This window comes from Babylonia areolata, chromosome 23 (genome assembly GCF_041734735.1).
Source record: "Babylonia areolata isolate BAREFJ2019XMU chromosome 23, ASM4173473v1, whole genome shotgun sequence".
Lineage (NCBI taxonomy): Eukaryota > Metazoa > Mollusca > Gastropoda > Neogastropoda > Buccinidae > Babylonia > Babylonia areolata.
In genome coordinates this window covers 26958005-26985964 of record NC_134898.1, presented here as the reverse complement: position 1 = coordinate 26985964, position 27960 = coordinate 26958005, and the positions used below count along the sequence as shown (strand labels likewise).

General features: G+C 41.4%; 1 protein-coding gene across 3 annotated transcripts; it reads right to left on the bottom strand.

Annotated features, from left to right (window-relative positions):
* Window positions 1–1506: 1506 nt before the first annotated feature.
* LOC143297743 (uncharacterized) lies at window positions 1507–23656 on the bottom strand. Of its 3 annotated transcripts, none has more exons than XM_076610195.1 (9): window positions 23555–23656; window positions 15685–16058; window positions 15059–15122; window positions 11603–11764; window positions 10559–10668; window positions 8175–8509; window positions 7653–7903; window positions 6519–6837; window positions 1507–3167 (listed from the first exon to the last, which is right to left on the bottom strand). In XM_076610195.1, exons 2-9 carry the CDS (start codon window positions 15753–15755, stop codon window positions 2620–2622), a joined length of 1860 nt encoding a protein of 619 aa, XP_076466310.1. In that variant the 5' UTR covers window positions 15756–16058; window positions 23555–23656; the 3' UTR covers window positions 1507–2619. The 3 variants fall into 3 exon arrangements, with proteins under 3 accessions (XP_076466310.1, XP_076466313.1, XP_076466312.1); XM_076610198.1 differs by having other exon boundaries at window positions 7653–7900; XM_076610197.1 differs by having other exon boundaries at window positions 15685–16055; window positions 23555–23634.
* Between the last annotated feature and the right edge of the window lie 4304 nt (window positions 23657–27960).

Here is a 27960-nt window from a genome sequence, read left to right as displayed (position 1 = left end):
GCTAGTCTTACAAACAAAACTATAAAAATTTTTTTTTTTTTTACTCCGTGTTTTGGAACATAACATGAAATCTGTCAAAAGATGATGTGTAAGAACAACAACTCTGAGACTTAATACACACTTACACTACAGAGGCATTTTTTGAAAAACGAAACAAAAAAAACCAAACAATCATCCCAAAATGAAACATGGAACAATTTCGCTGGTGTTATGTCAGAGCAAAGAACAAGCTTCACAGGGTAGGTAAGCTTCTCTGTCACACAGAATCAAACTCCAACACCCTCAGACCACAGGCCCACTGAGTGGCTGTACTTGTATGGTCCCCAAGTCAAATCATAAACCGATGGGAAACCTTTCTTTTGACAAGACAAGTGTTCAAACTCTGCCATAACTATCTACTGAATTGACTGCCCAGCTACCACTCTCTGGGGCTACTCAAGTTTAAAATACAATATATATCATGTAAAATGCCGATAACGTTTCACTTAAAATTAATTTCACCATTATGGAGATAAGCTGTTGAATTTAAACAGTTGCTGCTACTCATTTTTAAAGTGAGTCAAGGGCTTCGCAGTTAAACAAAATCTGTCCTGAAAAAAAAATCAACAACAGTGTTTGGGGTGTAGATAGTCACTTTGATGTACTGAGTGGATAGATGTGTTTAATATCAGTATTAATGCAGGTTCTGTGTTTAGAATTGCAGCGCACAATAATATATATATATATATATAGGATGACATGTTGATAATGCATATGCAAGCATACATCAAAGCAGGTCTGGTGTATTATATTACTTTCTGTCACAACCAATCACTCTGTGCAAATTAAGGCTCTGTCTCAAGGGGAAACACAATCTACCCTTTTTTCTCCTCTTTTCTGTCTGCATGTAGTAGATCAAAGTGGATTTTTCTAATTCATATTGACAGGGAAAATCCTTTTCTTTCCGCGGGTTCTTTTAATTGTGCTAAGTTGCATGCTGCACATGGGACCTCTGTTTATTGTCTCATCCAAAACGATATCACCCAGATTTTGTTCAACGAAAAATGAATCTATCATACTGCCAATAAAAGGCAAAGTTTTCATACAACCCAAACCATCCATCAACAACAAGGCGTTTCTGTTTTCTTTTGTTTCTTCGTTAATAGCATAAATAACAAGTAGACTCAAACAGTTTCTATTATATCACATTTACATGGCTTAGTCTACCAAAAAAGTGCATTTGTGGTTTAGTGAAACTGTCTGTGCATTTGTGTGTGTGTCTCTGTGTGTGTGTGTGTGTGTCTGTGTGTGTGATTCACAATTCTTGCTTAAGTTAATGGGAAATACGCAAATTTGTCCGCATCAGTATCAAGCATTCTGCTCATGCTATATTGGAAGAACTTTGCTTTGCCTTTGCAGCTACAATATACAAGGACAGAAGAAAGCAAGCTGGTCAAATGTCTCGTTTTCTAATTTGGTGATTACAGCTTCTGAAATCTTGGACTCTCCTCACTTCCCCCTGCATCTGTTTTTTTCCCCTTCTTCAAACAATGCTTGGGCATTCATTGATTCCAAATAGTGTTGTTAAACTGTAAATTGCTACAATCCAGAATCACAACAAAGCATTTTGATGACTTCTGGTAACATATGCACATTAAAAAAAAAAAAATTAAAATTAAAAATTAACAGCACAGAAAGAAAGGTTGCATTTGGGGTGGGAGACCTGGAGGCATACCCTGTGGCTGATGCTCATAACTCGTAACACCATGCCTCATTTCATGCAATACCATACAAAACAGCTCCACCAAAGTTCATGCTTTTTTTCTTCTTCTTCAAAAAACAGTCTTTTATCAACTACAAGCATTTAATTGCAAGACTTCCATGAAATATACGGATTTAAAAAAGAGAAATAAAAAGAAAGAAAAGAGAACCAAACAACAGTGAAATCACATTAGAGAGTTGTAACTGACAACAAACTGTAAACAGTTAAAAAGAATCACTTTGAGAAAACTTTTTTAAAAAGTGGAGGATTGGAAAACCTTGTAAAAACCAGCCGACAGCCTTGCTACAAAATGACACAGACTTCAAATCAGACATGGAGTCACACTCAAAAAACACATGGGTAAAGTCTGCAAACCAAACACACGCTCTCTCTTTCTCTCTCCCTGCCACGCACACACTCCATACCCACACAATGTACAGAGACCAAAGAAATTGAGCCAGGCTACAGACACAGTGCAGTCTTGCCTCAATCCAAGTGGGGGGTCGGGGAGGGGGGGGGGGGGTATACAAAGTCCAGAGGGAACCAGCAAGAGGCGACAGATGCAAGTGCTCCACACCTTGGTATGTGTGTGTGGATATGCACAAACGTATGTGTGTGTATTTGTGAGTGTTTGTGCGTGTGCATGTGGTGTGTGTGCAAGCATGTATAAAGTGCATGTGTGTATGTGTGCATAAGTGTGTGTAAAAGCGCTTTTCCCTGGGACTATGGCTGCACAATGGCAACAGGCCCCTTCCCTGGGCACTGCTGCTGCAAAGACAACAACAGCACTACTACAGCATGACCAGAGAACGGGGCAGGGAGGTTGGGGATTGGCAGTGGTGGGGGTGTAGGACCATGGGGGAATGGAGTGTGAGGCGCTAGGAACACCCCTCAGGGGCACCATACTGCTGCTCCATCACGTAACACTGCATCTCAGTCTCTGACTCATCCGTCACCAGCCCCCCTACGCGTTGGTCCTCCCCCAGACCCCCATCCTCCTCCTCCTCTTCCTCCCTGTCTCCCTCTTCCCTTGACCCCTCCTTCGTTACCCTGCCACCTTCCCTCTCCTCCTCCTCTTCTTTCTCCCTGGCCTCCAGGCTGCGGACAAACTCTGTGTGGGACAGGTCCGAGACTTGTCGGCGATGGTGATGATGATGACGCCGATGACGATGATGGGAGCGATGATGATGATGATGGTGGTGCTGCTGCTGCTCGTGATGCTGAGAATGCTGAATGTGAGGGGAGGCCACCTCCGCTAGCGTGTCGCTGTTGATGATGTCCCTGGACTGGGCCTGCAGGACGTGGCTCCACACGGGCTCTGAGGCGGGGGACTCGGAGCGAGAGCTGTGGTCCGTGAAGACCGAGTCAGCGTCAGAGTAGGCCTCCAGCACCGTGCCTTCTGATGATGCCTTGGTCATCGAGTTACCTGTCACACAGCGAAAAACACCCATGGAGGTTGATATATGATATGATATGGATACTCATACAGCGCCTACCCTCGGTCAGAGACCAAGCTCTAAACCTTTTACAAACTTGGGGTCATTTGTACAACACGCTGCAACAGGGCGCTCATCATTCGTTTCCTGTGTCATTCAATCAGATTTCAGGCACACATACATACACACTCAGACAGACATGCAACATTTTATGCGTATGACCATTTTGTTTATTTAACCCACCGTGTAGGTTACTCTCACCTTTCATATAAAACATAAAGAAACAAAAAAACATGTCAGTTACTCTCACCTTCACATAAAACATAACAAAACATGTCAGTTACTCTCACCTTCACATATAACACAACAACAACAAAACAGGTCAGTTACTCTCACCTTCACATATAACACAACAACAACAACAACAAAACAGGTCAGTTACTCTCACCTGCACATAAAAAGCAAACAAAAAAATGTCTGTTACTCTCACTTTCGAATAAAACACAACAACAACAACAATAACAATTCAGTCACTCTCACCTTCACATAAAACACAACAAACAAAAACACGTTAGTTATTCTCACCTTCACATAAAACAACAAAAAACAGGTCAGTTATTCTCACCTTCATATAATACACAACAAAAAAAAGGTTAGTTACTCTCACCTTCATATAATACACAACAAAAAACAGGTCAGTTATTCTCACCTTCATATAATACACAACAAAAAACAGGTCAGTTATTCTCACCTTCATATAATACACAACAAAAAACAGGTTAGTTACTCTCACCTTTACATAAAACCCAAACAAAAACAGGTCAGTTAGTCTCACCTGCACATAAAACCCAAACAAAAACAGGTCAGTTACTCTCATCTTCACATAAAACAACAACCACACACAAAAACAACAACAACAGGTGAGTTGCTCTCACCTGCACATAAAACACAACAAAAATAGGTCAGTTACTCTGACCTTCACATAAAACACAACAAACAAAAACAGGTTAGTTACTCTCACCTTCACATAAAACACAACAAAAAAATAAGTTAATTACTCTCACTTTCACATAAAACAAAACAAAAACAGGTTAGTTACTCTCACCTTCACATAAAACACAACAAACAAATACAGGACAATTACTCTCATATGCACATAAAACACAACAAAAAACAGGTCAGTTACTCTCACCTGCACATAAAACACATCAAACAAAAAACAGGTGAGTTACTCTCACCTTCACATAAAACACAACAAAAACAGGTGAGTTACTCCCACCTTCACAAAAAATACAATAAACAAACAAACAAAAAAACCCAGGTCAAGCTACAACTTATGCACATACGGTCCCAACACAACAAAATATAGGAGCACTCAGACTAAACATACTTTATGACTTTCCTTGAACAAGGTATCACTTACTCTCACCTGCACATAAAACACATCAAACAAAAACAGGTCAGTTACTCTCAACTTCACATAAAACACAACAAAAAACAGGTTAGTTACTCCCACCTTCACATAAAACACCACAAAAACAGGTCAGTGACTCTCACCTTTACATAAAACACATAAAAAAACCCAGGTCAGTTACACTCACCTTCACATAAAACACAACAAAAAACAGGTTAGTTACTCTCACCTTCACATAAACACAACAAAAACAGTTTGTTTACTCTGAACTTCACATAAAACACAACAAACAAAAAGCATGTCAGTTACTCTCCCCTGCACATAAAAAACAACAAACAAAAAGCATGTCAGTTACTCTCACCTGCACATAAAACACAACAAAAAGCATGTCAGTTACTCTGACATTCACATTAAACACAACAAAAACAGGTTAGTTACTCTGACCTTCACATAAAACACAACAAACAAAAACAGGTTCGTTACTCTGACCTTCGCATAAAACACAACAAAAAACAAGTCAGTTACTCTCACCTTCACATAAAACACAACAAAAAACAGGTCAGTTACTCTCACCTTCACATAAAACACAACAAAAAACAGGTCAGTTACTCTCACCTTTACATAAAACAAACAAAAACAGGTTAGTTACTCTGACCTTGAACAAGTTATCACTTACTCTAACCTGCACATAAAACACAACAACCAAAAACAGGTTAGTTACTCTCACCTTCACATAAAACACAACAAAAAAACAGGTTTGTTACTCTCACCTTCACATAAAACACAACAAAAAACAGGTCAGTTACTCTCACCTTTACCAAAAAAGACAACAAGCAAAAACAGGTTAGTTACTCTCACCTTCACATAAAACACAACAAAAAACAGGTTCGTTACTCTCACCTTCACATAAAACACAACAAAAAACAGGTCTGTTACTCTCACCTGCACATAAAACACAACAAAAAACAGGTTAGTTACTCTCACCTTCACATAAAACACAACAAAAAACAGGTCTGTTACTCTCACCTTCACATAAAACACAACAAAAAACAGGTCAGTTACTCTCACCTTCACATAAAACACAACAAAAAACAGGTTAGTTACTCTCACCTTCACATAAAACACAACAAAAAACAGGTCTGTTACTCTGACCTTCATATAAAACACAACAAACAAAAACAGGTTAGTTACTCTCACCTTCACATAAAACACAACAAAAAACAGGTTAGTTACTCTCACCTTCACATAAAACACAACAAAAAACAGGTTAGTTACTCTCACCTTCACATAAAACACAACAAAAAACAGGTCAGTTACTATCACCTTCACATAAAATACAACAAAAAACAGGTTACTCTCTCACCTTCAAACACAACAAACAAAAACAGGTTAGTTACTCTCACCTTCACACAAAACACAACAAACAAGAGCACTCAGACTAAACATACTTCATGACTTTGCTTAAACAAGGTATCAACCAAAGCAGAATTGCCACTGATTGTGTGATTGTGTCTTTTGACAACTTTTTTTTTTTCAGGCACAAACTGAACCATGCAGGATTTTTCCCTGTGAAAATGAAGATGTGTGTGGGTTAATACATGTATCTGCATGTGCATGCATGTGCGTATGTATGCATGGTTGTCTATGTGCATTCACTTTCATGTATGCATAAATGTGTGTGTGCGTGTCATGTTGTTATTTGCTCCGTATTGGTGCAGAATTTCATTTCCTTTTCTCTACTTCTTTTTTTTTTTTTTTTAATATGTGAAGTGTTTTTCTTCTGAAGGCACAAGAAATATGCAGCAGCAGTAGCAGTAGCAGCAAAAACAGCAGTGTCTGCCATCACCACCACCACCACCACCACCACAGACATCATCATCAACATCATCAACCTCAGCATTCAACAACAGCCAGTTTCCATAGAGACCTGAATTGTTGCTGCTGCCTCCACATCCACCACTGCCCCCACAGCCGTTGCCCCCGCAACCCCCGCCATTCTTGCCGCTCCCATTCTTCTTGCTGGGGTAGGGGTGGTGGTGGTGGCTGTGCTGGAAGTACCGGCCCAGGGAGTAGGTCCCTGAACCGTTGCTGCCATTGGTGCGTGCAACGCTAGGGGACAGGAACCAGTCTGAGCGCTGACGCAGTCGCTCCAGCTGCTTTCTCTTGACCGAGTTGAAGCGGGAAAGGCATCTGGACTGGTAGAAGGACCGCATCTCGTTCAGGTTGTCCTCCAGGGATTTGGGGCGCTGGAAGAAAAACACAGCCAGTCCATGGCACCTCCATCCATCAATGCACACTAAACTTTAATGCAGGCGCTTTCTCCTTCATGTGAGATTCTTCGGCATTAAGGTCAACTTTTCATACTCACTCTAGTCTCTTCTTTCTTTTTCTAAGTCATATAATTCTTTTTTTCTGTGAAGAAAAACAAAGCACACAGCACTGTTTGAAAAAAAGCAGATGACAAACCAGACATCAGAAAAGTAGGTGTTGCCCTTGGTGATACAATGACATGCCTTCACATCCCCCACCCCCCACCCTTCCCCCATACGCACACACACAACATACACATACTCACAGAGACACACACATGCACACTGACAGTGACACTGATGCAGGAAACCAGGAAACAATGCCCAGAGTCAATGCACTATCCCCCACCTTGGGGAGGAGGAAGGTGGCAGAATGGTTAAGACATTTATCTGCCAACAGTGTCCATGGGGATCTGGGTTCCAACCCTGGTCTCGCCTTTCCTCCCAAGTGTGACTGGTTAATCTGACAGAGCACCCAGTCATACAGAGATCACGTGTGCAGCATACAATTTGTGCACTCTAAAAACAACCAAGGCAACGTAAGTGTTATCCTCTCGTAAAATTCTGTAAAAGAAATCCACTCTGAGAGGTACACAAATACATAATTATGTATGCACTCAAAGCCTGAGAAGGCACACTGGACTATGCTGCTTCAGGCATCTGCCAAGGGGATGTAGTGTAGCGTACATATGGATTTGTCTCAAAGGCAGTGACGCCTCCTTGAGAAACTGAAACTGAAACTGAAACCCCACCTTGGACACCTCCGGCGAGGGCATCAGAGACACCTCAGGGGCCGACAGCGTGGACACGTTGATGGTCAGCTGCGACACGTCCCCATCGTTCCCCGTGTCCGAGGAGGGCAACTGTCGCCGGTGGCCCCCCAGGGGGGATAACTCTGGACTGTCTCCGCCGGCCCTCCCTTCGTCGCTGTCGATGCCACACGGCTCCTCATGGTCGCTGCTGCCTTCCAGTCGGGTCACCTCAATGATGTCTGGGGAAACTGCTGCAGGTGCGCAGCCATCACACACACACACACACACGCGCGCGCGCGCGCGCACACACCGTCATCAGTTGCAGTCATTTGTAGGAAACATGCCAGACTTCAACACATACTTTGAACAGACACAAAACACACACACGGAAAAGATATAAACAAAGCAAGATTTCTCAGTTGCAGCCAGCTGCTACAAATGTATAGCAATTCTATGACAATCCAAAAAAAAAAAAAAAACAACAACAAAAAAACAACAACCTGAAACAGCAGCACTACTCACGTGGAATGGTTTCTTCGGAAGGGTACTGGTACTGGTAGCGCATCAGCTCCCGTATATGGACGCCCGTGTGGGTGGTCTCGGCAAAGTACTGGATGTTGTGCCGGCCAAACATGGCGGCCACCCCAAAGTTGTCAATGAGCAGCTGCAGGATGCGTGAGGCCTTCTCCACCTTGGCCGGGTCCTCGGCGCAGGTGTGGAACATGGAGCCCGCCACCGAGCGCGACAGCGCCTCCACCGACATGAAGTTGACCTCGGAGTAGGAGATGATGCGGAACCAGGTGCCGAAGAGCAGTGCCAGGAGCTGCTGGTGCACCTCCGTCAGCGACTCGATGAACCTGCAACAACACTGCGGCCGTCACTCACACAGTACAGCCACTGACTCAGTGAACCTGCAACACAGCGCCGTCACTCACATAATACAGCCATGCACCTCTGTCAGCAACTCAATGAACCTGCAGCACACAGCCGTCACTCACACAATACAGCCATGCACCTCTGTCAGCAACTCAATGAACCTGCAGCACACAGCCGTCACTCACACATACAGCCAAGCACTCTGTCAGCAACTCAATGAACCTGCAGCACACAGCCGTCACTCACACAATACAGCCATGCACCTCTGTCAGCGACTCAATGAACCTGCAGCACACAGCCGTCACTCACATATACAGCCAAGCACTCTGTCAGCAACTCAATGAACCTGCAGCACACAACCGTCACTCACACAATACAGCCATGCACCTCTGTCAGCGACTCAATTAACCTGCAGCAAACAGCTGTCACTCACACAATACAGCCATGCACCTCTGTCAGCGACTCAATGAACCTGCAGCACACAGCCGTCACTCAAATAATACAGCCATGCACCTCTGTCAGCGACTCAATGAACCTGCAGCACACAGCCATCACTCACACAATACAGCCATGCACCTCTGTCAGCGACTCAATGAACCTGCAGCACACAGCCGTCACACACACAATACAGCCATGCACCTCTGTCAGCGACTCAATGAACCTGCAGCAAACAGCTGTCACTCACACAATACAGCCATGCACCTCTGTCAGCGACTCAATGAACCTGCAGCAAACAGCTGTCACTCACACAATACAGCCATGCACCTCTGTCAGCAACTCAATGAACCTGCAGCACACAGCCGTCACTCACACAATACAGCCATGCTCCTCTGTCAGCGACTCAATGAACCTGCAACACAGCCGTCACTCAAACAATACAGCCATGCACCTCTGTCAGCGACTCAATGAACCTGCAGCACACAGCCGTCACTCACACATACAGCCATGCACCTCTGTCAGCGACTCAATGAACCTGCAGCACACAGCCGTCACTCACACAATACAGCCATGCACCTCTGTCAGCGACTCAATGAACCTGCAGCACACAGCTGTCACTCACACAATACAGCCATGCACCTCTGTCAGCGACTCAATGAACCTGCAGCACACAGCCGTCACTGACACAATACAGCCATGCACCTCTGTCAGCAACTCAATGAACCTGCAACACGGCTGCCACTTGACAATACAGCCATGCACCACTGTCAGCAACTCAATGAACCTGCAGCACACAGCTGTCACTCACACAATACAGCCATGCACCCCTGTCAGCAACTCAATGAACCTGCAACACGGCTGCCACTTGACAATACAGCCATGCACCACTGTCAGCAACTCAATGAACCTGCAACAAACGGCCCTCACTCACACAATACAGCCATGCACCTCTGTCAGCGACTCAATGACCTGCAACACAGGCCTCACGCTGAACAGCCATGTGCCCTTGGTCGCAGCATTCTACTGTGAAACTGGATTTTTCTTTGCCATAGGTTTTCTCTCCCATCACTTTTTTTAATTTTTTAAACAAGAAAAATGCATGCCATTGTAAAAGGAAAATGCAAATTCTGAGCTGGATTTGAAAAAGCTTGCGAATTTTGATAAGTCTGCAAATTCTGAGCAGGATTTGGGAAAGTTTGTGAATTTTGACAGACTTGACAAACCTTCCAAAACGCTGCTCAAAATTCACAAACTTTCCCAAACCCCTGCTCAACATTCACAAACTTTCCCAAACCCCTGCTCAACATTCACAAACTTTCCCAAACCCCTGCTCAACATTCATCAACTTTCAAGACCTATAAAACCACTTCATTTTCCCTCCCTTGATGTTCCAAGCTTTTCCCTGGACTGCAACAGACTATGAACCCTGTTAAAGCATGCGCAATCCACCCACTCACCCACATTCATCATAACTTCCCACCCTCCCTGACCACTGCCCCTTAAAAGCCACAGGCACATGGACAGTCTAGGTGGGAAAGGCTGGTGTGGAGGGGGATGGGGGTGGGGGTAGGGTTGCGGCAGGGGTGTCTTACTCGTTGACAGCATGGCACTGGTCCGTCTTGTGGCCCAGCGTCAGCACCTGCAGCAACGTCTCCTCCCCCTCCTCCGTCAGCACACCCCCTGGCGTCTTCAGCAGGAACTTCTGCTCGACACATCGACATCCACATCGCTGTGATCAGCACCATCAACTGAAAAGCAATCTTCACTTCGCTCCTGATCAGCACATGCCACTGATCAACACACATGAAAACAGTCATGTCATCATTCTGGTCAACACACTTCAAGCAACAGTCATCGACACACATGAGAAGAGACATATCGTTCTGGCCCACACAAATCAACAGTCATCAATGTACACGACACCAGACATATCATTCTGGTCAACAAATGTCAACAGTACATCAATGAACGTGACGACAGACATATTCTTCTGGTCAACACACATCAAAAGTCATCAACTTTCTCATAGAGTAAGGCTGCAGAATGGTTCAGACACTTATCTGCCAATACAGTGTCCTTGAGGGTCTGGATCCGAATCCTGGTCTTGCTCTTTCTCCAAAGATTGACTAGAAAATCAAACTGAGCATCAAGTCATTTGGATGAGGCAATAATTGAATAAACTGAGGTCCCATGTGCAGCATGCACTTTGGACACTGAAAAAGAACCCATGGGAACATAGGTGTTGTTCTCTGGCAAAATTCTGTGCAAGAAAGAAATCCACTCTGATAGGCACACAACAAAACATGCATGCATTAAAGACCTGACTAGCACACTGGGTTCCATTGCTTAATCAGGCATCTGACTGAGATGAGGTGTAGCATGTCTTCTTAAGAACTGAAACATTCTAGTCATACACACATGGACAGAAGAGTAAAATGAGGGAGATTCAACAAAGTCACTTTGCTGACACAACAATGCCAGCAAGGAAACTGAGCGCAGCTCACAAAATAATTTTGTGCCCCACTGACCAGGCCCACAGTACACATCACCGAAACAGCTGTTTCTTCACATTTGGTTGCTTTGGGCTTTTTTTTTATGTTTTGTTTTTTGGTGTGTTTCAAATGTGCTGTTAATACCTTCACCACTGAGGCCAGGGTGTAGAAGCTGTAGTTGGTGTAAATGACCTGCTTGCCCTCCGACAGCCGCTTGACGATACGCCGGATATCATTGGGGTTGCCTGGACGACGGAACACGTCCGCTGTGGCTACCCCCTCCTTGGCAATGTAGACCAATATGTCCTGTGCACACAAAGTGTACACAGTGTGTATATATGCAGATGTAAAATACAGGACTGATACATCCTTGCACACACAAGTGCACCTGGGCCCGTATGCACGTCGATCCGGATAGAGGGCTATCCGCGAATAGCGCCTATTCGGGTGGATAGGCCGCAGATTTTGGTATGTACGTCAGAACGCATAAGCTATCCGACTGGGCTAAACGCGGATAAAGTTATCGGTGCCTCGGGGGTCAGATAGCGAGCCTAAACGCGGATAAATATGGCGGCATTGATGTTTTTCCAAGTGAGACAGCGACGGCAATTGCGAAGAAACCGCATCTTTCGTGACAGAAAGAACCCGTTTGACCTGTACGATGACCATGACCTGTTCCGAAAGTTCAGGTTTAGGCGGCAACATATTTGGGAGCTGACAAACGAGGTGCCTTCACCTTCTCGGCTATCTTTTTCCATGTATCTGTCTTCTGAGGGTTGGTTACACTCGGATTCAAACTGCTGAATAACAGCGCATGTTCCACCTGCATCTCTTCCAGAAATACTAGAATTTCATCAGCACTGAAATTTGGCTTCCTAGTACGCTTTGAATTCTCCATGGCAAGTAATACAAACAATAAAAACTGGGACTGACGAAAACCGACGAAGCACGTACCAGCGGTAGTTCCACGAGGGAGGGTATGTCTAAACCGAAAGCAATGCCTGCTGCACCGCGGTTTTCCAAAGAATCTATAAATAGCGCGCCGTGTCCTGCCCCGTAAACGCGGAGAGCTATTCAATCGCGAATAGGGCGACGTACATACCAAAACCGGAGAGGGGCTAATCGCGTTTAAGCTCCGAATAGCTAACCGCGTTTAAGCCCTAAACGCGAATAAGCTAATCGGGTTTGACGTGCATACGGGCCCTGGTAGTAACACCTCCCACACTGTAGCATATACAGCAGAAAACAACAGATTACACATATCATGTTGCACTACCCACACTGTAGTGTACAGACATACGATAGTGAGCTAATATGTTATGATCACACATAGTGTACCTCTTGGAAATCACTGACCACATACAGATATACACAACAGTAGACCAATGTGTACTGTGCATGCACAGTTTTCTTGGTTGTAATACTGCCCACACTGTAGCATACAGATACACACAGTTTACCTGGTGGTAACACTGCCCACACTGTAACATACTGATATATATGCAAAGTGGACTAATATGTCCTGTGCACACAGTTTTCCTGGTGGTAATACTGCCCACACTGTAGCACAGAGATACAAACAGTTTACCTGGTGGTAACAGTGGTTTCACTGTTAGCCGCGCGAAATTTGGCCAAGCAGAGCAAACCAATAGGCCTAGTTTGCATCAGTTTGACATGGTACAGTATATGACACCAAAACATTTTTTTAAAAATTTTGTGCTCTCTGTTATTGGACAAAGACCCCAAAAGTATATATTTTCTGAAAGGTAAATGAATAAAGAATACAAAACACATGATGTTTTCCCATTTTATATATTTTTAGTGACATGCTGTTGTTTTGAAATCAGTGTTTTGTTTTTTGTCACATTTTCAACTTGTTCATTACAAACATTAGTCAGGTAATTTGCACTAAAATATCATATTTTCTGGACAAATGGATATCTGCACACACAAAATCATACTAGAACCACCACAATAAAAATAAAAAAATAAAAAAAATAAAAAAGAGATAGATACACAATGCATTGTGACTTCTCAAAGTGATAATATGGATGTGAGGCCACGCCCCCTCAGTCTCCATCCCCCCTCCTCTTCACCCCTCTCACATGATTACTTTATCCACTTCTCATCAGACTGCGTTAGCTGAGTGCCAAGAAAACTGCTCACACTGTGTCCTGCTAAAAATTTGGTCACTTTCTGTTGTCTGCTACACCTGTACAGCCGGCATCACTCTTGATTGCTCCCTTTATTTTCTATCAAATCGTCCTATAAATGTTCACCACGGTCTTCTCCTTCGAAATTACTCTTCAATTCTTTCTGAGCATCAGCTAAAGAAAGCAATCTTAGCTGATTTAGTTCGCCATGATCGCATGTCTTGAGCATGGCGTCATTCCGACATTTCGTTGAGTGAGCGAGGAGAGGAGCCAGGCAAACACTACGACAGTAACCCAACCAAAATGTTCAAATAAAGGACTGCCTCATAACGTAGATGGTGTTTCTAGCGATGAATAGAATCTAGAAAGATTCCCCTAGCTAAATCTACCACTATTTTTGTCAATGAGCTGAATGCAATTGCAAACCAGGGAAAAGTCAGAATATTTCGATGACGAGTTATCTCTTCATTGTGGCAGCGAAGCGTACATGCTTGTGATGATGAGTTATCTCATCATACAGGCAGCCTAGGGGTTAACAAATATGTCCTGTGCACACAAACTGACAGACTGTTCTAGAAAAAAAGTTTTTAACATCCCAGGGACCCACTTGATAAACGTAAGTTTCATTCTATTTTCGAAGCACCAGGGACACATGCATATCTATGCATTATCAGAAGTCTTTAAGCCATAACTTGGCCTAAGAGTAAGATTTCTAGACAGTGTACGGATATTGCAAGTGCACACACACACACACACGCACACACACACACACACACACACACACACACACACACACACACACACACAAGCGATCTAAACACATGCATATTTATATTTCATCACTCTTCCCTTGCTTTTTTTTCCAATGATGCATTATATCAGTTATTACGCAGTCTTTAATAATAATAATAATAATAATAATGGATACTTATAAGTTATGTAGCACACTATCCAGTAATCTGATCTTGGTGCTTTACAAAACACTAATGTTTACATAACACATTACATCAATGTTACATACACACACCAAAATGTGACTAACAAATCACACACACACACAGACACCTGCATGCACACACCCTCACACATACACACACACACATGCGCACAATTGATCAAGCATACTAACACGCACAAAAAACACATTCATACACATGCATGTGTATATGTACACACACGTATGTATACACACATAGTCAAGCACACCACATGCAAAGAAATGAACCTGCCACAACAAAATTTATTGCTGAGAGTTTTGCGACCAGATCTGAAAGAGGCGAGGGAGTCAGAATGATGAGGTTATCTGGGATTCAAGGAGCTTGTTCCACATCTTTGGCAATTGAAAAGAAAATGATCTGTGTCTGTATGTCTTACTTCTGATGTGAGGTATCCGGAGAAGTCGAGTATCAGAGGAAGTCTAACTGAAAAACAACTTTATACAACTTACCACTAATGGCTCGGGTAGGTAGCCATTTTTTAAGGCAGCACCAATTGGAACTCCAAACTTGAGTCTGCAACATCAATGCAGCACATCTCACTGACCATCAGTTAAGTAGGTCTGAACAACTGATTCAAGACAGTAAGAAGAAAAAACAGAGGTGAAAACTTATCAGTTATTTTCTTCCTCTCTCCCCTTCTACTCTTCACCCAAGCCAAACGAACCACTAATCACCACTGGTCTTCATACAATCCTGTGAGGTAACAGTAACCAAAAGTCTTCTAGCCAGTTAAAGAAAGGAAATAACTTCAATTAGTTGTGGCAATTTATATGTAAGATACTGTAATTTAGTGTACTGAAAAAACAAAAACAAAAACAAAAAAAAAAAAAACAAAAAAAAAAAAACTTCAGTGGGTGCCCTAACATTTAGATGGATAGAATAAGAAAAAAAATATATAACCATGTAGCAAAATGGCAGACATGTCTGATAAATTGTTACAAAAAAAACAACAACACCCTCACTCCCCTTCATTTGAACTAAAAGCCCTTTCCTCGATGAACTCTGAACAGACATGTGCACCACACTTTCCTTCAAACAAAACAAAGGACAACAGAACAGAACTGTTTGTACTCACTTGCTGGAGCGGAAGGCCTCAGTGCGAGAGCTGCGGTCAGAAACACATCCCCCAAAGACATTACGAAACATGGCCACCTGACACGATGCGCCACCACCACACTCAACTCCTGCCTGCACAAATCTGCCACCCCCCCAGTCCCCACGCCCGCCACACTTGAAACGTCAGCAGCTATCACCGGAACACCTGCGCGACGCCCCACTTGACTGCGCTGCTGTGCCCACTCTCAATGTCAAGGCAAGTAAGGGAGGGAATGGTGGGCAGGGTGGAATCCATGGTGGTGGTCAGTGCTGGTCACACGATGAGGTCAGTGCTTTCCCTGGCTGTACGTCCCGGCTGTCCTGTCCAACGCGGCTCTCAATCACAGCAACCTTCTGAAACACAGCAATCAAAGCCATGGATTCACAAATCCAGATGTCTTCTATATAAGTACTCTTGTGTGTGTGTGTGCATGCATGTATGTTCGTGTGTGTGTGCATATATATGAGTGCACAGAAATGCAAAATCAGATATGTGCACATGTGTTCGTGTGTGTGCATGTGTATGTGTGTGTACATACATGCACACATGTTTGTGTTCATTCGATACGCGTTTCTACGATACAACTTATAAAACCCATATTCATGGCTGTTTCATATTTGCTGTCATGTGACATAGATAAACTTCAAATGTTTTACAACACGGGCCTTCAGAAGACTCTTTGGGACATTGTAAAGAAGCACATACCCTGACAAAAATCATGGTAGACCTCTTAATCTAAATCAATGTAAAACACAACTAGCTGGATCAAAAGCAGTTTGGGGTAGGCCCATATTGGCTTGTGGGTCGATAATCAAAAGGTCAGAGAGCAGTGTAAAGGCTTCAGGCAGCTGCCTACAGGTATGCTCCACTATGTGCAGCCATCAGCCACACAGCTGGGCCACACCTTCTCTGCAGGGCCTCTGTCAGGACAAACAGGCCCTGCCTAGTGACAGGATTCAACCAGGGCTAGAAATTCCCAAGTTTATAATGTTAAGTAGTTGCTGGGAGAAGTACATAAAAAAAACAACAACACTACTTGTTGCCTCAAATTTCCGCTTGCCCTCCCTAACTTAAGAAACAGTTAATGAAAATGACCAGTGGTAAGAGCAATGATGAGTCAGCAGACACGATCCATTGTATAAGTAGTATATTTTACAGGAAAAGAGGGTGCAATTGTTTTGTTACTAATGATAAAAGGGGGGGAAAAAATCCCCACAGAGAATTTCAAGTCAGATGCATGGTTCTTATTTGACATGATTTCTTCAATGATCACATCTTATCTTGGTGAAAAGAGGAGTGAAGTGCAACTGGTCTACACTTGGTCATTCGCCCCATCAGCTCCGCTGACAGTCAAAAAAAAAAAAAAAGGTTGCCCAAAGGCCAAGTGGAGTGAACATTTCCACTTGTCTGCCAGATGGTTTAATTCTACCGTATGAGTGGGTGCTATGTCAGAATCACAGCTGAGTGCACTGTAGTATAAAGCATGCTTGCTAAGCCATTGTGTGATGATGTGTTTCACACAGTCCGATTGTCACTAGCATCTCTCCGTTGATGCGAGTCATTGTGTTGTGATCTTTATGTCTGTTTGACAAAAATCATCAGTGTTATGTAATCATGTCTTTCAGAGGTTCAGGTCTCAACTGTCATTCTGACGTAGCGCCCTCTCATACTGAGTCATAGGGTAGAATTGAAAGGTTAAACAAGACTTACCTTGTAAATACAAGTTTGACTACAGTTCTACCTTATGAAGCGTGTGAGGAAAGAATTACAGTCCCACCCAAACTGGCCATCAAACCCACCCGACTCTGATTCTTTCCTTATTCTGAAAGCCAGGATAAAACATACATGGTTCAAGACTGGCCTAGCGAGCATGCTTCATTAATGGCACAATCAACTATAATTTCTTCCTCACACCCTTCATAGGGTAGAAGTGCGGTCAAACTTCTACTTATGAGGTACGTCTCATTTAGCCTTTCAATTATCCTGGACAGAAAGAGGGTATTTTGAGCCATGTCAACTGAACAGTAAACAGGAGGACAACGCGTATCAAATACCTCATAAGAACCAGAAGTTCAACAATCAACACTTACATTGGATATCTCATAACAACCAGGACAAAACTGAGTTGAATTAAATACCTCATAAGAACTATCCAAGGAGGATCAGACGTTATGATCAAGTGGAATGCTTTCAATGCCTTTCAGTTTCATTGTGTGGCATAACTAAGGTGATAAAAAAATAAGATTAGATGAAGAAAAAAGCTGACTGTTAGTCAGTGAGAAAGAAACTTCAAACAAAGGACACGCAAACTCTGCTTCCCTTGCAAGAGACAACAGACACAATGTCTAAGACACCATTCAACACTCGTCATGATGTGCAGTTAAGTATCTGTGTCAGTGTGTGTTCATTTTCACAATAAGTCTAAAGTTTGCTTATTTTGCCTGTAACACACCCAAAGATCAAAATGTTTAAATTCCTCATCTTGTTTTGTGTTGTGACCTACTTACCTACTTCCTCAACTTGTTTCGTGTTGTAACTTATGTCCATTTTATATATATATATATATATATATATATATATATATATATATATATATATATATATATATATATAACTGAGTTTCTAAATTCTCTATTACTGTACAGACGACAGAGTTAAGTATGGACTACAAAAACAAACAAAAAAAGAGAGTGAAAACTTACATGTAAATTGTAACAATGTAAGGCAGTTGAAGCAAACCTTTGCCCTACAGACTGACCCCAAAAACCTTTCTGTCCTCCATCACTTCCTGCTGTCTTAGCTGGCCACACACAGTGATGCCTTCTTGAGCAACTGAAACTGAATCTTCTTTCTGAACTCAAACCTGAACAGTTTTGTAGGATGCAAGGGTGAATGGATCATTCCATTCACCAGTAAAGGACCTACAGAATCTATGGAGGCTGGTACAGGGGAAGAAGACCTGTGGTGGCTGTCATGAGATGCCAGCTGCACAATAGCCATTCATGTGGACTGGTCAGGCTTGCTTCATGTGAGTTGTTCCTAAACCTGAGACCCATTTCTTTAACGCGAACACGGCTGCGTGCTAGTGGCGTGAGAACAAGTGGTGAGAACTGCATGCACAACAAAACGAATGCGAGGCAGGAAGCAGATTTTATCCTTACCTTGCGGCAAAGTTGCTCTGAAGACTACCTAGCCTTCACTCACGAGAACCTACCCACTCTTGCCGTGAGGTGGGAAAAACAAACGCATCTTTCTAATTGTCTTGCGAGAACCTCGCCTCACCAGCATGAAAGAAATACGCCTCAGGTCACCAAAGGTTGGGATGTATATATATAAAAAAAATTTTATAAAGCAAGTCACTGAGCACTGTGAGCTGGACATGATCATATCAGGGAGGAACAAAAGCTAATTAGTCAATCTGAGTTGGTAACTATCATAGCCTGAAAAAAACCAGGAACAATGGCCCATTTTGCTTTAATCTATCCAATTCAAAGGCTGAGAAAAACCGATAACAGTAGCTGAGTGATCTGTGTTGTGGTGATGTCCTTCAAATTCAGACTCAGAAAAAATCAGAAAAATACCCGACTGGTCTATTTTGAAGTGATGACTGTCTCCTGGTTAGGCCGAAAGGAGAAAGTAGTGATGGAGTGAAACAGCAAGTCAAGGGATGGGGATGCACAGTGGGGACGGGACATGCTGCTCTTCAAAAAGTTGTATGAATTTCTCTGTATTCATCATTTCTCTTACACCCAGAAGACCAGCTGAATCAGCTAACATGCGCACTTGTTTGAAGATAGGTATGTGGCTGAAATATATATATATATCTAAAAAAAGGAGAATAAATTAGATTTTTTTTAAACTCACCATACCAGTCACCATTAAGTGTAATTTACTAATTATTGCAATTATTGTTTCCAAATTTCTGCATGTTTACTAAAACACTGTTTGAACTTGGAAGGGTTCCAAAGCAGATTCTGGTAGTTTTGCTGCTATCCAGAGCATTCTCAAAGTCAAAGTCTGCAGAAAATCCTGAAGATGAACACTGTCAACACTGCAGGCACAAACAAAACAAAAATCAGCTGCACAGTCTGTTTGGTAGCATATAAATAGTCTGTGTGTGTAAATGTGTGTGTGTGTGTACACACACGCATCAGTGTGTGCATGTGTGCTGCTTGCAAAAGCACTTGTAGATCTTTTTGCACACACACATGAATTCAGCATGCAATCAATAAAAAGCCTGTCAACTTCAGCACATCCCCTCTATTTCTCTGGCAGAGCACCAGTTCTGGACAAATAGTCTAAGAAAGAATCTTGCACTGCTTGTAATGTAGGTCAATCAATTGTCTCTCCTTCTTCATTGATGTTGACTAAGGAATTGGTATCAAAAGTCCCGTGAGTTTCTCCACACACACATTCCTTTCTGGAACTTGTTAATGCCATGAGGCCATTCTATAAATGCCAAAAGGCTGGTAGGCTTACCAGAAAATGTCCTCTTCATATTTTCATGGCATTCACAAAACAGAAATATTCTTCTTCTGGTGCAGTTACCACCTACTGCCAATGTTCAATGACAGGCCAGAGCAGAGAACAATGACAGCACTCTCTCTCTCTCTCTCTCTCTCTCTCTCTCTCTCTCACAATTAATTCTTTTTGGAACTTTGTTTACAGATCTGATTTTCTTTGATGACCTACTACTGGTCTAGACTCTGCTGTAGATAAAAGTTTTGTTGGTTTTTTGTTTGTTTGTTTGTTGTTGTTGTTTAAGTTTGTTGGTGATCACTGAAACTGAAACTGTTGATCATTAACTCAGGGTGTTATATATATATATAAAACCTACTTTACACTTGAGGCAAGTCTTCAAAGCATTTCTTCAAGGTGTGTGTGTCTGGTTCAGTGATTGTGAGAAAGCACAAATAAATCAATTCTATGCGTATGACTCACAAAATTGAAACAGCCTTACCAATATGAAATATAGAAAAAAAATGCCAAATCTGATGCTCAGCAAAAGGCTTTTAAAAAGACATTATGTATTGTTGTATAAATTCAAACTCAGACAAAGATACAAGGGGGTAAAAACATACCTCCCTGTCTTTACATTTTTTGCTGACTTTTAGCTTTACTGCTTAGCCTGTAACTTCCATTTCAACTTAATTTTCAAGTAAGCTTTTTATTGGATTATTAGTGTCAAATAAATTTCCTTAAATCACCGATTTTAATTTTTCATGACCATGTGCAGAGAAAAGTAAAACTGGGTTTTTGTAAAATGCTATTTTCCCTTCTTCAAAACGTCTTAAATTATAGCAGACATTTAAAATAGATTTGAATGGTCAAGTAGACAGAATATATTATAATTCATAAAACAGTCATGACAAGAAATATAATCATGTGTCTACAAATCGATCCTTTGAGGAAGGAACGAGAATGTTTTGAAATTTGGAATACTTGATAGACTAATGTGTTTCTCTCTCTCTCTCTCTCTCTGAAGATTTAAGAAAGAGAATATTAAAAGAATCAGCTAGACTCCCCTTGCTTGTGTTACTTGGAGCAACAAATTTCAATCACAGACATAATGTATCAAGATATATTTTCCATGCTATCAATACAAGGAAAAAGTTAATCTGCAGTCAGTGATCAAGCATGGTGAAATACTATATAAAAACTAATGTCTATGCACAACTTAATTTCCATGTGGATTAATAAAGTGTTTTTGATTTGATTTGATTTGATTTGATATGTGATGGGCACATTGTCTAAGTATATATTCATTCAGTTTGTACTTGTTTTTGTTGTTGTTGTTGTTGCTATGGATAATGTTATATGCAACCTCACCAATCCACCCTTCCCCATTGTATTGTGGCCCAAGGCCGATGTACATTAAACTTTCTGAGTTCTGAGTTCTGTGTGTGTGTGTGTGTGTGTGTGTGTGTGTGTGTGTGTGTGTGTGTGTGTGTAAATGTTTACAAATGGTTATGAAGTAATATAATTCACAAAATAGATCTATGTTCAGAAAAAGTACGACTATCATTTCTGATTCTGCCAAGAGAAAATAAAGAAAGGATATAACATATATTGCAGAGTTTATTGTACTCAGTAATTCTATGGACTACATATCAAGTCTTTTAATCAGCTCTGTGACTGAGCTGAGAGCCAGTGAGGATCACTACAGAACAACATATTCTACAGGAGATTGAATAGTTCTTTTGCTTTCTGCCCTTTATTCTCTGAAAACAAAACAAAAGAATTATGACTATGAGTGATATCTATATTCATCATAAGATATTTGAAAATACATATTTCACAGGGCTTTTGATAAACTTGTCAAACATTTTGGAGGCCTCAGGGCTTTTCTTACCAAAACTTAGGAGGTCCCAAACTACTCTGAGACAGTCTCTTTTGTCTAATGCTGCACATTCTGATCAGATATGCATCGCTGCACACATTATATGGGAGTCATAGACTTATAAATAACCTATGCTTCTTGTCATGTTCCTGTAAGTTTGTTGGCCAATACATGAAGGGAAACAACTCTTTGTAGCCGATAATACTGGCATCCGATTGATGAGCTCTCCAATTCAATGATTTTCACTCTTTTTTTATAATAGTCTGTTCAATAGATTTTTAGAAAACCTCAAGGACCAGCTTGATGAACATACAGCATATCCTTTCCATTTTGAAAGTGTCAGGGATGCATATTTTATGCATTAACTATAGTTTTGATTTCAAATAACTTAGTTTTAACACTGAAAATAAAACCTGTAATCTTTTCAGTAGGCCTATCATATAATTAAAAAATGATTCTTTATTGAATGCTATGTTGTATGAACAGCAAATGTAAAGGTGACATATTCAGTTATTCATAATAAAACAGAAAAAACAAACACTTCTGATAAAAATGCTATACCAAAATCATGAGAATGGTTTCTGGAATGTGAACAAACAATAACAGTACAGCACTATAAAATGTACAGTATTACAGATAAAAGCAACTCTGATAAACAACTTAAAATAAAAACCAGGAACTGTGTAACTTCATTTTAAGACACAGAGAGAGAGAGAGAGCAAATGGTAGCAGCTACCAGAAGAATGAAAAACAAAAGAAAATGAAAAAAATCACAGACCACTCCATGAAGACTTCAGTGAATGAATCCTCTGCCCCACAGCACAGCCATATTTAGATAGATATATATATCATTACACTGATGTAGATCCAGTGCCCACACATAACACTATGTACCGCTGGCTGCTTCCTGCTCAGCGCCATTAATATCGCGCCTGCATACATGTACTCGGCATCAGAACGTGGCTGGGTAACCTTATTGATTCACTCACCTCAGCACCGACACACCGGCAGCAGAACGCAGAATTAGCAATGTGCATGCACATTCCTGAGGAATCGCGTTCCTCTCTTGTTTGTGTGTGTGTGTGTGTGTGCGTGCGTGCAGCGGAGGAGCTCTGCATGCAGTGGAGCTCTGTTCGCATGCAACACACCTTGACAGCACCCGGCTTAGCTGCTGGTGCTGGAGCCTACGGCAGCCCTCGCTGCCGGATCAACATTTTTCCCACGACAACACACCAGTTGCGTCATGACCGATTTCCCGTTTCCACGACAGTCAGGGCTTTACCCTCTGCCCCGTGTACTCCCACCCGCCCCAGTGTCCCGCCATTAAAGAAAAACAATCAAGATAAGTCAGGGGGGAAAAAAATGCTGACCCCCAAAGGAGGACACAATATCGACCACATATCTCGATTGGTAATTGATCGATTTTTTTGGTCTAAGTTACAACTGTGTGTTCCGTTAATTTGAAATCGGTAAAATTCGGAAGGTTATAAATGGGTTTTATCTACTTACATCAGAGAGTCTCCTTGCTTTCGGACACTACATTGTTGGTTAATTTGTCGAAAATCCTCTTAGAAAATTTTAGTGTAAACGGTTAGATAGACTCAGGGTTGACCCCGGAAGTGCATCGTTTACCTCGTAGGGAGGTGTTGTTATTTTCATAGATGAGGGGCGTGGTTGATTCAAAATCTCCAGTTGCTATCAGCGCGTGCTTTCAGTTTCGCAGAACAGTAGCAGGCTGATCCAGAACAGAACTATTCGCGCAATGACAGAGAATGAAATAACCAAAAACTGGTTATCACATTCGATTTGTCATGATGAATTGTGTCTTTCTGTCTGCTTGTATTAATATCTGCTTGTCCCCTCCCCCCCCCCCCGGCCCTTCTCTCTCTCTCTCTCTCTCTCTCTCTCTCTCTCTGTGACACACACACACACACACACACACACACACCACACACACACACACACACACACACACACACAGCAACAGATTCGTACATTACAGGAAATTGAAGACGTCATGTAAAGTAGAATTATACTTATCAATGGACTTTAATAGATTTGTGAGGTAGAAATTGACAAGATTCAAGTTTGGCTTATCCAGTTTAAATGAACATCAATCAAGATGTAATGTAATTGACAAATTGACAAGATTCAAGTTTGGCTTATCCAGTTTAAATGAACATCAATCAAGATGTAATGTAATTGACAAAATTGATATGAAATGCAGTGTCCCCTGTGTAAATCTGCTTTGGACAATTAAGTTCAGTTTGTTCTGTGTTGCCCTGCCCTCAATGATTTCAGACACTGAGTCTAATTCCGAAAAAAATATTTCAATGACCACAGTGATTTTAGCCTAACATTGTTACTGGCCTCGGGAAAAAAAGAAAAAGAAATTCAGCTTCATGTCTTGATAAGGCATTTAATCGAAGAGAGATTGTATTGTCATAACACTATAACTTCAGATGACAGTTTTTGAATATAATAGGCCTGCTAAGTACATATTTGAATATTCATACATTCATTTCTTAATTGGCTAGACATGTGGCTCAGTGGATGTTGATGTGTCTTATTTGCTGTTGTTGTGTGTTTGTTTTTTATTTGGGATATTGTGTCATACATGTCATGCTTTTCCAAAATATTAATGTGATTCATGTTCACACCCCTTCAAAGGGGGCTTTAGCCTTACTGAATAAAATTCTGTTATGTTCTCTCTCTCTCTCTCTCTCTGTCTGTCTGTCTCTCTCTCTCTCTCTCACTCTCACACACACACACTGACACACACACACACACTCACGCGCGCGCGCGCGCGAGAGAGAGAGAGAGAGAGAGAGAGAGAGAGAATCTTAGGGTGCAGGATCGAATCCCACATTCGCCAGTAATTTGTCTCTCTCCACAAGATTTTGAGTGGTGGTCAGACGCTACTTGGAAAAGACGATAAACCGAGGTCTCGTGTGTTGACTTGATTTGTCCGACGTTTGAGGCAAAAGGACCTGATCCTCGTTCTGCAGAGTAAGAACTGTATATTTAGCATGCACTTTGCACGGCACCGGCTTGCGAACCCACGCCAACAAAGGGGCGGTCCCTGGCAAAATTCTGTAGAAAAAAAATCCACTTTGATATGAAAACAAATACACTTGCAGGCAGAAAATGGGGCGTGCGGGTATGAGCGGCGCTGCTCTGCAGGAAATTTCACACAGAGAAATATGTTGTCACAAAGAGTAACACACTATACTACACTACACTTCATTGTTGTGAAATGTTTATGAATGAATCAGTCTCATGCAAACCTAACAGAACCTGAGAACTGATAACGCGACTCTAATTATCCTCCACAGTAAATGCAAGCACTTAGAAAAACGACTGAGGTTCTTTTATACGCATTCGGTTTGTAGATCTGTTCACTCGTAAATGGATCTCAGTGTGCCCAGTTTCAACAGGCCCTCTCATCTGTTAAGTTCACTTCCACTGACTCCCCTCTATATACTGCCTTATCACCTGTCATCTTTACTTCATACACAAATGACCATATATTCTGATTACTCTACACTACAATATCTATCAAATTCTGACAATATTTACTGTGAATGTGTGAATTCTTTTGCAGCCCGGTGTGAGGAAATCTGTCTATTTAGATCTTAATGTGCAGAGTAGGAAAGAAACAATTATTGATTTTAGGAAGAATTAATTCGCCCACTATGCCAGACCTTTTTACCTGTGATGTGAAGATCGAACGTGTGAATGAGTATGAATATCTAGGAATCGTTATTGACAATAAGTTAAATTTACTACTAATACACATCTTATCCACACACAGAAAGTTAGCCCAGAGCTTATGTTTCCAAAAGTTCAGAAGCCTCAAGGTAAAGTGCTAGAAACTATGTTTTATTGAATCAGTCTTAACGATCTCTTTTATCTGTTGGTATGAAGGTCGATTAAGTCAAAGTGTGAGATGTATATATACAGTACTGAACAAGATTAGAGTGTGTCTGCAGTAAGATTTACAAGAGTGGGGCATGATAGACTGACTGTGCTCTTCGAACACCAAGTTACACAGAAAATAAACGTGGTCTTAGATGACAAAAGCCATAAGCTCAGCAAATACACCTGTACCTCCTGGGAGACGTTACATGACTCATACAGTAAAGAATATTTCTTTTCTTTTTCAAGTCGGAACTTTTTGAGGCGGCGAAGAAAGTACAGGCGCTGTTGTGCTTTCTTTGATTTATTATTATCATTTTTATCATGATTATCATTATCATTTTTTTACCATTTCAAATCATTAGAGATGATTAGTCCGAGAAATCTGAATTCACTAATGATCTCTACTTGCTTGTCTTTAATGACAAATGGTAAGAAGTCAGACTTGGTCTTCCTGAAATAAAAAAAATAATTTATTTATTTTTGATTGAGTTCTAAGTTGTTTTGATCGCAGCAGCTAACAAGTTCTGGGACTTCTTCCCCATATTTTGACTCATTATTGTTCGTAATCAGCCTATCTGGAGTAGTATCATCGGCAAACTTAACTATATGATTATATTCATTATGAGTTGTACAGTCATGTGTAAATAGTGAGTACAACAGTGGGTATAGAACACATCCTTGTGGGGCGCCTACGTTGGGAATACAGGTGGAGGAGATGAGATCATCAACTTTAACAACTTGCTGTCTGCAACCTAGAAAATCTAGGATCCATGCACAAATTGATTCAGGCAGCAAGAAGTCTTTCAATTTAAAATATAGTTTTGATGATACTATGGTGTTTTATGCGGAACTGTAGTCAATGAAAAGGATCCTAGCATAGCTGTTAGGATTTTTGTTTTTTAGATGTCTGGGGACGTGGTAGATAGTACGATACCTATGCTAACTGCATCTTCAACTGATCTGTTAGTTCTATTGGTGAACTGAACTGTTTGGTACGGAAGCATTTGTAAGGCAAAAACCACAGCTTTGAACAGAATCGTAAAAACTGCCACCAAGATTACCAGGGGTGACATACTATCTCTGGAAGACATGCACCATAAGCGGCTACTCAGAAAAGCAAAATCAATCAGCCAAGACGAATCACATCCAGCTTTTGGAATTTTTGAGGTACTCCCATCGGGTCGTCGGTGGTATTCGAAATAAAAACAATTGCTTCGCCAATAGCTTACCCCCCCAACCCCCGCCCCCCTAAAAAAAGAAATAAAATAAAATAAAATAACAGTCAAAGACTTGTCACTCGAACAAACCCAGTATGTTTAAGAAAGAGAATTGTGCAATCAACAACCATTTACCTGAAGATCTAGTCACCAGCCCCGTCCGTATGTATTGTGTAATGTGCGACTTATGTTCAAAGGTGTGTGTGTGTGTGTGTGTGTGTGTGTGTGTGTGTGTGTGTGTGTGTGAAAGAAGTTGAGAAAGCTGTAAGCAAACTGAACAAGAGAGGCAAGGCCTTCAAGACTCACTTGTGATACACTTAAAAAAAAAAAAAAAGGTAATGTTTAAGATGAGAAAGATCCGTTTAAAGCAAATTAAGTTCCCTAGCATTAATTACAGAGTAATTTCCCTTTTTTACTATCTGCACCAAAACGTTTGCAAAATAAATAAAACTTCCATGCTAAGGCAAAAGAAGTTCCTGTTTGAACAAAAAATGATAATAATGACTGCTCTTGTTGTTGTGTCAGAATATTAGATCAAATTACCAAGTTTAGAAAATACAAAAAAAAAAATATATATATATAACAGTAAATGCAGTTTGCATATAATTAGGCTTCATTTTTTTTTTTTTTTTTTTTGGGGGGTGCCCATCCCAGAGGTGCAATATTGTTTTAAACAAGATGACTGGAAAGAACTGAATTTTTCCTATTTTTACGCCTAATTTGGTGTCAACTGACAAAGTATTTGCAGAGAAAATGTCAATGTTAAAGTTTACCACG

Coding starts and splice junctions, on each gene's coding strand:
- LOC143297743 (XM_076610195.1), bottom strand. CDS start 15,755: ATGTTTCGTAATGTCTTTGGGGGATGTGTTTCTGACCGCAGCTCTCGC. Junction 8,510..10,558: donor CAGTGCCATGCTGTCAACGA/GTAAGACACCCC, acceptor GTGTTGTTGCAG/GTTCATCGAGTCGCTGACGG. Junction 6,838..7,652: donor CCTCGCCGGAGGTGTCCAAG/GTGGGGTTTCAG, acceptor TTTTTCTTCCAG/CGCCCCAAATCCCTGGAGGA.